Source organism: Dermacentor silvarum, chromosome 8, assembly GCF_013339745.2.
Source record: "Dermacentor silvarum isolate Dsil-2018 chromosome 8, BIME_Dsil_1.4, whole genome shotgun sequence".
NCBI lineage: Eukaryota > Metazoa > Arthropoda > Arachnida > Ixodida > Ixodidae > Dermacentor > Dermacentor silvarum.
The window spans coordinates 21,265,401-21,275,844 of record NC_051161.1 but is presented as its reverse complement, the minus strand read 5'-3'; the positions used below and the strand labels follow the sequence as shown (position 1 = coordinate 21,275,844).

Here is a 10,444-nt window from a genome sequence, read left to right as displayed (position 1 = left end):
TCGGAGTGCATCGTGAGAAACAGTTTGTTTAGTGTTTGTAACATGTACTGAAGCTCGCTTTCCTATCGTATGAACTGGAAACGTAAATGCCCAAGGTAACTAAAGGGCATGCGCAAGAGAAAGGGCTGAAAAAGACGTCGTCTAGCCTTGGAGCGCAGTGCGTCCTGTATAAGGTAGCGTCAGAAAGAATTGGAATGTCTCAGTGCGTGCTGCTTCATACAGGGCTTGCTTAGCGTTTTATTCTGTAGTTCGTGAAACCAGTACACAGAACTGACAAGGACACACAAACTAGTGAGAGGAACATTGGACAGTGACGTAGACAAACATGCGTAACAAGCAAGGCGTACGTACTAGTTAGGTGCTGCAATGTCTAGTGCCGACTACCCCTTATCACAACCGTCAAGTAGTGGAATGCTTCTGTGTTGTGAAAAAAGTGTTAGAAAAAGAAAAGTAGAAATAGGCAAAAATAAGGAACAAATATTTGTACACTATACGTATATATGTGACCCGCAATTGTTACTTAAAGCTAGCTTGCTAGTTAGCGTTACACCAGAAGGGGCTCTGCGTGGATGTTAAGGAGCCGCTCCTATCACAGCGAGGAAGCGATCGGGCAACATCAGTATGCGGCGGTGTCTGGGGGAACGTGCGCTAACCGTTTCCAGAGCGAGGAAGGAAATAGAGGAACAAAAAAAAAGTGAGGAACGCGGTGGTCTGAACAAAATAAGATTGCACGAGGCCACGGGTCAAAGACAAAAACACACAACGTGAAAAACGACAATCAAGATTCCATGTTCTGGCTTCAGGACATTTACAAACAGAGATGGCAGTTTCTTGTCTTTCTCGATGGGGAGTAACCGGGGACCTTTTCCATTTCTCCTTAACACGCGACCACTTGCCGGCGCCAAGGAAACAGCCAGGTCAGCGCCACCCCATTAGAGGGAACGACGGGGACGTACATACTTTTCTTCTTCAAAAGCCTGCAAGGTCGCGGTGCATCTTGCGCGACGCCTGGTTCGAATGGAAATTGATGAGCTCTTCACAGATGCACGAGGCACTGAAGAACAGTGGCGCAGGTTCTGCCGCCGAGGGGGGAAACATAAATAGGGGGGAGAGAGCATTTTTTGCTTGCTTCTTCGCTTCGTGGTCATCGTCGCTGTCCGTGGGAAGGCGTTGGCGGCGGCGGTTGAGGAAGACCTGCTCCGCTGGCCCTTCCGCACTCGCCGCCGCAGCTAGTTCTCTGGCGTGGGCGAGCGTCCTAGTGGTTCCAGCTTAGGCCTTGGACTTGAAGCCTCCGGAGGCGAGGAGACGGAGACGCTCGGGCTCGGCGGCGTGGGCGGCGTCTGGGCCGGACAGGGCGCTGGAGGTGATGCTAGCGTCAGCTGGGTTGTTGGACTCGGTGCCCTGCTCGTTGGTGACGATCTCGGGGTGGAAACCGGTCTCGTCAGCGGTGTAACGGACAGTCCTCTGGCGGCCGTCGGCGAGAGTAAGGGTGTAGCTGCCGGTCACGCGGCCGTTGCCGTCACCGGACTCCTCGTGGGTGTGGGTGCCCTCCTCGGTGGAAGACTCGTGCTTGAAGGAGTATGGGATTGGCTGGCTCAGTGGGTCGTCAGAGGTGAGGACGGCGCGGGCGAAGGTCTGGGCGGCCTGTCACGTGGAAGGGCAGATGAAGAAAAAAGGAACACATAAGCAACGGTCACTACACAGTTTTATCAGATATTATTGCTTGACTTTAAGAATCGAGGTATACTTCCAGTTTGCTTATTCTCATCATCACTGCCCGCACCCCTCATTTTCTCCACTTCCGCCCACAGTGAGCAGAGTTTCAGGCTAGAGGACATTAGTTCAGGCCACCTTCTGTGAGTTTGCTCAATACATTTTTTAAGACTCTTTCTCTCTGCACTAATCTTTTCCATATTCTCTGCAGCTTGCCTCCGTGCTATGCGCCGCTTTCTCCTATCTTAGCTTCGTTTAGCTGAGTTTCGCGATAACTGCAAAGTGCCAAGCTGTTGGGGGCAGCTGTAGAACTCTATTCAAGATTCGATCGCGTAGCAAGACTACATTGATTAAAATCACACAACACAGGTTTCACTAAACACATTATATTCCACTTATTTCCTACAATAATAGAGTTGTCCTAAAGGTAACTGCAATATCATCACAAAGGAAAGCGAGCGATAGTCACTCGAAGATTCTACCGATCGGATTCAATTGATGCTGCGAAGACGTGGTCCTTCTCAGCATACAAATAATTCCTTTTATGACTTTCACCGAAATTTCGCGGGATGTTTTTTTGGGGAATATTTCTTTTTAGCCGCAACATAAGCTTAACAAAAGCTTTCTGGCCTTCACATAAGTACAATCAGGAATAACGGTCCAATTGTGACAAGAGAGATGCTGCGTGAGAACAGAAGCGGTACTTACGGTGTCGAGGTCGCCTTCGGCGTTGAACCTCACTGGGACAGCCTGGACGGCAACAGCCAGAGCAAGGATGGCGGCGATCTGCAGAATAGTAGTATGATGTTAAGAACTGCAATGGCAAACTCTGTAAACGCAGAAAGTGGCAACTGCTGAGCCTAACGTTGATTATCTAATCGTGGCTGACGTCAACAAATCAACATAGACCGCAATATCCTTTCGGTAAAGTTCTCCAACCCCAGCGTCTACGTTTGCCTTTCATTTCATTACTGTGTATCAGGTTCGATTACCCCCATTGCACTCATTTTGCACGATCAATTCTCTTGGAAATCATCCGCGCACTTGAATCCATGTAAACAACCTCACAACAGACCAAATCCATGGCAGGCGCTGTCAAGAATACCAATTAATATTGCTCACAGCGAAATTGTCAGTTTTTCCGTAGCCAACCATATTTAGACGCTTAATAGTGCAAGTGCCACATCATGCAACGGCTGTCGAGAATCCTTCACCAAGTAACAATTCCCTTGCTTCCTCGTTTTCGGCTGAAGACGCGCATTTGTAAAGCGTAAGGCAAGTAGGCGTTGTGCGAGTCCCTCTCTTTGTCCACCGGCATCGTTAAAGCATTCCAGGGAGTCCGTCGTACACTCGGAGCACGTGAATGACGGAACGAAAATAATGGATGCTGGGCGCAAAGTCCTCAAGGCGGCACTATCGTTTTCTTCTCTTCTTCGCCTTCTTTTCGTTTTGGCCCGGAAGGTGGCGTCACAAGAAGTCGTTCGCGTCGTCTCCTTACCTTGATCATCTTGGCGGAGGAAAGGAGCAGCTGTTCCCAAGTACAAGCCGAAGAGAGCAAAGTGAAGTGGTGATGATCTCCGAGTAGCGGACTGTCGCTTTTATACCCGTCGCTCGAAGGATCCTCTCGTCGTCCAGCACGCGGTCCAATCCTGGACGGTCACGTGACGCAGAGACGCGGACACCCATTCGTGATGCAGCGCCTTACCAGTTTTCTTCTTGCCTTCTTCTCACCGGGTTTTGCAATTATTATTCTTCCTTTGCTTTCAGACGGTTTTTAGCTTCTTTCCTCCTCAAGTCTCTTAATTTCTAAAGGGAAGTAAAGAGAAAGCCCACTGCTCTTTTCTTTTTTTTATCTGTACAGTTTGTCCCCCTTGCCCTCGGAAGAGGTGCCCACCGTCTTCACAGAGAGCAGGACAACCAGTTCATTTCATTCAAGGTGTTTTTGCTTTATTCCAGTTTTGCCAGGTGGCCTCTTGGACAGGCGCATCGCACACACGCTCACACGCGCGCGCACACACTTGTCCCATCTTCGCCACACGCAATAACTCCCCCCCCCCCCCCCCCCTTGCCCCCACTACTGCCCTCTTCCTTCTTTGCCAATGCGTCTCGGCGACATGCGGCTACTAGCTCAAATCGTATTCCGTTGGCGCGCATCTGCAAAAAGTCTTGGATGGCCTTTATCGGGCGGTTTAATCTAGCCGTCCGCAGCCGGCGACGGATGATTCTGGTTGGCCTCGAATTGACCGACCGCGTCGACCACCAGTGCACACACAGAGACACGCGTAGGGGATGCAGAAAGTCGAATTTCTATCGCGTGGACACCGAGGACTGAGAAACGCGAGAGTGAAGCTATATGCTGCAAGTAAGGGGGGAGGGGGGGGGGAGGTGAAAGGGAGCGAGCAGCAGCACGTCGAATGCCTGAGTGAAAACGGACCCTGAAAACGACGACGGACCTTCCGAGTCCAGTTACATCTTTCTCTGCTTTTTTTTTTTTTTCTCGCCGTTTACCCTCTCCCCTTCTCCTGACGGTGAAAGACTCTGCAGGAGCAAAAAGAGCGTCTCGTACTCTCCAGAGCGCTGGTTCTCATCGCGCGGTCGCTCTTCTTCGATGCGGTATATTCTTTCGCGTCGTGCCGTCGTGCGTCACCAGGCATTTACGCGGACAATACGGGAGACATTCCGACTTAGTGGTTTGCTTTCTTTAACGTTAGCGGAGTTTCATGGAGGTGAGTTGCGCTGGAGATTTGCCTTTTCTCTTCTTTCACGTGTCCCGAGTATGCGCCTACGTTCAGCTGTAATCGTCAACCGCAATAGCAAGAGTTGGGATCACCGTCTTGGCGCGGTTACTTTTCACAGGAGTTTAACCAGCCTTAGTAGAGTCCGCTGGCAGCTTGTCCTCTCGCTCGCGCGTGAATAATTGCGAACGAGGCAGTCTTGCGCGAGCCGGCCGTTTGTCATTCCCATCTTGTTTTGCGCCAACGCACGTGCGAGTTTTTTTGTTCTTAGGTTGCATTGAAATGCATTGAATTGCGCCAACGTCGGAGATCGGGAAAGAGCTACCGCGGGGGCGACACACTTGAATATATTGTTGCGTAAAGCGGAGTGAGATGTTTGGCAGCCAAGGTCCGTCGTTTGGAATGCAACGAGCCCCAGCAGCGGTGGCGTTCCCTGTTCGACTCGAGGGCAATTTTTTTTTATAATAGCTTTAGAAGTGCCCGCGCAGTGAAATTGAGTCTTCGAGACAAATGGTGCGCTGAATGGGTAAAGGCAGTAGCGGACAAGGCTGCAACAGTTGCTCAATGCCGGAACGACAGCGTCGCGTTCGACTTTTGTTTATCAGCAGCCGTGCTCACGCTGCGCGAGAGATAACGTGAAAAATTATCCGCGCTGTTATCGCGATCCTCGGATGTCAGGAAAGGACAGCAATTCTGGGCGCCTGCCTTTTGCAAGAGTGAAAAAAAATCGCATTAAAGGTCGCTACGGCAATCGGGTGTTCGTTCGCGCATTCGGAACCAAAGTTCGATCACGATCAGGGTACGTGGGTGCATATTCCCGTACAAATTGATGCGAGCGTAGGTTTGATATTGTGCTTTATACTGGGCCGGTTGCTCTGAGGATTCCAGCGCCACTAATTTATCCTTTATCATTGCTTTAGTTCCACCCGCATGACGTCTGTCATTTAACTTGAAGGGCACTGGCCGGAATGGTCCCGCCTACTTCTTTTCTACGTAAACGTTTTTTGCGAACAATTCGCAACAGTCCTGGGCCGGCATTTTGTAGCGATGCTTTTCCGATGCTAATGCCTTTTCGCGCTTTTCGCGCTTGATCAGTGGTCAGAGCGACGGTCCGCTCACGTTATCAACGGGATCAGCCGGCCGTGAGCGGTGGATGATAAAGACTAGCATAGAATAAAGCATAACGCATCGCTACAAAATACCGGCCCTGCAGTGTTAAAAGTGTGCATTTATGTTCTTAAAAACGAAAATTCGCCGGCGCTCACCTATATCTTGACAGCTGTTTACTGTAATTTGTGGTCTCCGTATCTTAAGATCATTCCTGGAACGTACACGAGGCTCTTAGCAACTCGGCGTCTAATAAAACTGCAGAAGTCCTGAAACGTCAGTTTTGACACTGCGCACATTGTGTTCACCGACTACATCAGAGATATCATATTTGACCAAGATTACAACACTCATTCCTCATCGAAATGCACTGGACGTAAAAAGCGAAGCGTAACTGACGCGATGGGTTCCGCTTAAACCCGAGTCATCAGGGCCCGAATTCACAAGAACTTCTTACGCTAGAATTTTTCCTAAGAAAGAATTTTAGCCAATCCGGATGCCAGACATATCATTATCGAAGGCGGCCAACCAATGGCAAGGCGAACTTACGAAAGAAAAGCTTTGTGAATATGGTCCCAGATTCGTTTATTGCCTTGTTCACAGAGCATCAGCGTCTGATACTTATAATCAAGGCCTAATTTATCGCCGGTATCATTGTGTTTCCGCACGGCAACCATTCTTCTTCTCCGCGATGTTTTCTGTCCCCCACTTCATTGGCTCAGCCGGGATAACAGTCAGTGCCATGTAAGGTCAGTACAATGGTCAGTATCTTCGCCAGTTTCCTGTAGTGATCACATGTACTGCGAAATCGAATTTTCCTGTTTCTCTCGAACGTACTGATTCTAAAATCGATTATGTTCTTTTTCTTTTCTCTTTTTATTTATTACAGAGCAGCCAAAGACTGGAATGATCATTCCTACTACATCACCACGAACCAGTGTCTAAATTTTTCGTATGAAGAATATCTATTTAGCAGTTGTGAATTGAATAGCCGGTGCATTCTTCAAGAGGTGCCAACCTTTCCATTTTATTCTTTCTTCATCTGTATGGGGAAAAAAACATTTATATTCCTCGCGGGGAAGTCGCGGACCCGAAGTCCTGCCCAGCAAGCCCAAGCATATAGGCCGGCAGATTTAGCAGATACTCGCTAAGAATCACGCACGAATGTGTTTACAGGATATATACTCAGTCACACACGTGAGTAAGTAGTATATACACTCACTCACATACACATTCACGTCCACTAACTCACAGACGCCGACAGTCACCTACCGTTCATACGCACGTCCACACAAAATCACCGTCGCCAACATTCGTTCATGCTCACGTTAACCGACCATAACTCCTGTTTGCACTCACGTCCACTCAAATTCACCGACACTCATTGCTGTTCGTATTCACCTCTACTCGCACCCACTCTCACACCTTAACACTCTATCTCACGCTCATTAAATGAGTCTGGAGTGAGTATGAGTCAGTCTACTGGCAGGTGAGTCTGCCGACGCATGGACCCCAAGTCCTGCTCACTGTCGCCGAGCCACGGCTCGCGCATTCCTTTCTTCTCTTCTTCTTCTAGCACTAGCCGCGATGTCACGAATCACGACTTCAGATCCCACAACCTCTAAAGCCATGCTTCACACAGAAATCATGCTCTAACCAGGCAGTCTACTCTTGTTCAGCCTTTCCTCCATGCGCTAGCCCCTTAATTGTTCAACAAATGAACAAAAATATAAAAGTCACTGAAAGGAGTTGTGCTACCAAGTCAATAATTGAGCAACAGTGCTTATGCAACGACAATACCATAGACCGTGCCATAGACCATGCCAGAGACCATGCCATAGACCATGCCATAGACCTTGACATAGACCAAGCTTCCGTCCAATGACTCTATTTAATCGACTAATACAAATGCTGCCTGCTCTTAGAACAAATGCATTGCTGGGTTGTTTTCTGTAAGGATATGATAAAACGTAGTAGAGATAGATGAAATGAAATGACGGTGATAGGGCAAAGTGCTACACTCTCAGCTAACATCAGGCAGGTGTGCAGATGAATGGCTAAAAGAACATGAACAGATAACCCTACCGTGAACGTGAGTAGTGGATACGCCTCCACGACGCTATTGATTTAATCACTCAGCTGAACATTTCATGTTGAAAAAATTGTAAGAAAAAATTCAATTTACAAAATACGTTTGCACCTTATACCAGAGGTGTGGTCTAGATTGCCTCGCAGACTGCGCGACCGTTACGCTTGCAGACGAGTTCACGCTCGTTCGAGAAAGAGTGTGTAACATAGAAACACGAAACCGAAGAATCAAGTCTTCCGTCACGACGCAGACTTTCTGGTTAATACTGCCAGCTGGAATGGGTAACATTCGATGAAGAACATGTTTGCACTTGAAAAAAATGAAACGACTAACAGACACCGTGTATTGAATACTGATAAGTCTATAGTGCCCCGAGGTACTGTACAATGAGGCCCTTTCGTAACGAAAGCGACGACAAATGTACTAAGTAAAAAAAAGAAAAAAAAAAGGAGCAACTTGAATCGGAGCGCTGAACAATCTCGGTGTCCTTTGACCCTTGCGGCGGAATCGGTATGGACAGCGGAAGCCAGCGGATTGCATGAAGCGAGCCAAGAATAGCGAGCCGCCAAGAATATGTCTCCAGGAGTTCGTGCCGGGTCAAGAAATATGAGCGCAGGTTCTCAGCCGATCAGTCATTCAGCGCTGGTAAACAAAGTCCGCTCACTGGTTGCGCGAGAAGTCCCGAGGTCAGTCCATTAATACAGTTCCATTAATATGGAAAAGGTCGCGAGTATGTCACTGAGCAAATGCCTTTTTCGCGTCCGGCGCCTTCATGGACAGGTGTGGAAGTCTATCAGCATCTCCGTCTCATCTCCCGAAGCCTTCGTATTGCAATTTTGCGAGAGTTGGCATTGAAGGATGCTGCTACGTCTCAGGCGGACACCGCTGAAAGTTATTCATTATTCACGCCTGACAGAAGTGAGAAGGAATACCTCTTGTATTATCGATGCTGTTATGCGCAGAAGTTGTATGCTCAAGCACGCGTGGTAAAAGGAAATTGATTATGAGCAGTCTGCAGCAATATTGAAAACCGGTTGGCCGAAAATTAGCGCTGTACTTTTTCCATAATTGAAACAAAGATAATACCACCAAAAGTTTACTGTACTCTAAAGTGATGTTGCCCGCTTATATAGGTGTAATCGTGCCACCTCAAACTCCAAAAGTGTCACCGCTGCAATAAGGCTAAACCGGGTTTTTTTTATTACACACTTCACGGCCAAAATCGCTACTACAAGCTTGTAACTCACTGGTTCTATCTGGGCCTTGTTTTCCTCTACTATTCACTTGTGTACCCAACAGTACCGCGGCCGATATGGTGCGTGAAAACACGACTTCGTGCGCGGAACGCCACATTTACGGAAAAAAAAAAAAAAAAACACGCATGCTTGAAGCTGCCTTACTTCCGAAGGATCACGTGATGAAGTACCGTGCGGACAGGGGACGTAGTACAACTGATCTAACTGCAAATTTAATGCTTGGAGGCTAGCAAGTTACGAGGAAACGTAAGTATGGCGCATCATTTTTCGGACAATCATCGTATTTTGGTATTTCTTCCACTTCACAGGCACGCCTGTAACTAAGCACGTTTAACCCGCCTACATTCTTTCCCCTCTGTCTCTTCATTGATAGCGTGTACCGCTACTGAGATGAAACATCTTACAAAGGCATCAGCAAATGCATATTTGCGGTATGCATCTGCAGCAAACATCCAAAGAGGCACGCTGCACAAAAAAGACATATATACAAAACGTTCTGCCCCAATAATCGTCAAGTAAACCAACAAAGCACTTTTATTTATTTATTTATTTATTTATTTATTTATTTATTTATTTATTTATTTATTTATTTATTTATTTATTTATTTATTGCGGATAGGACAACAAGCACAATATGTCGCCTGCTTTCCCACGACTATACATTGTTGAATGAATGAAGGGTAATGATTGGCGAGAGAGACACAAAAGCAGAGGCGTGAAGGTTAACCAGGTTGCACCTGGTTTGCTACCCTTCACTGAGCGAAGGCGAAGCGGGCAGAAAAGGAAAAAAGAAGGGGACAAGGAAATGAAGAACAAGTGATGCGCGCACGCGCACCACAGTGTTCACCGCGCAATCAACGGCGGTCGCAGAGCTCAGTTGTCTTCAAAAAAATGCAGCATAGCTCTTTTGTCCCGAAGCACGGATGACGATCGAGGCTGCCGTGCCATCAGCTTGAAGCGGCACGCAATGTCTGTCTTTCATTGCTAAAACAGGGGCAGTATTATCGGTTCATGTTGTACGGTTTCATCGCAATCACAAACGCTCCACGAGTCATCGTTCGTCATGGCTATGCGGAAACAGTATGCGTTCGTAAAAGTGACGCCCAACCACAAGTGACACAGAAAAGTTACGTCACATTGACGTTGACCAGGTGGTAGACGAAGGTGCAATGAAGGTTCCGTGGAGTGCAGTCGCTATTTGGCACATTCCGACGAATTCCAATGCTCCAAAGTACCGCGACAAGCGAATAGTCCAAGTTGCAACGCTACATCAGGTCTTGGCAGTGGCCCAGGCAAACGCTGGACTTGTTCGTGAAGTGAAACATTTCAGCTGCAGCAGTTCGCAGCCAAACACGGCGCCTTCATTTGTAATTTTAAGAACTGATGAATGATGAATAAATGGTCAATTATATCTTGTATAATACATTCATCATTGTCTGACGTGCGAACTGTAGAAAACCGCATAGTGTTCACGGACACTTCTAAGATAGCCCTTGAACCACATTCGGACCGAAGGAAGTAGAGTTCCTAACGAATTTTGTGTA

The 10,444-nt window shown here is 47.7% G+C and overlaps 1 protein-coding gene across 1 annotated transcript; it reads right to left on the bottom strand.

The window, feature by feature from the left end:
• Nucleotides 1-207: 207 nt before the first annotated feature.
• Nucleotides 208-3,347, bottom strand: LOC119460770 (cuticle protein 10.9). The gene is made up of 3 exons (XM_049671805.1): nucleotides 3,212-3,347; nucleotides 2,422-2,499; nucleotides 208-1,644 (listed from the first exon to the last, which is right to left on the bottom strand). The coding sequence occupies exons 1-3, from the start codon at nucleotides 3,218-3,220 to the stop codon at nucleotides 1,270-1,272; spliced, it is 462 nt and encodes a 153-aa protein (XP_049527762.1). The 5' UTR covers nucleotides 3,221-3,347; the 3' UTR covers nucleotides 208-1,269.
• Between the last annotated feature and the right edge of the window lie 7,097 nt (nucleotides 3,348-10,444).

What these genes read in the sequence shown, in the direction of transcription:
- LOC119460770 (XM_049671805.1), bottom strand. An exon ending in CCGAAGGCGACCTCGACACC is followed by an intron (nt 1,645 to 2,421) that starts GTAAGTACCGCT and finishes TCCACGTGACAG; the next exon opens with GCCGCCCAGACCTTCGCCCG.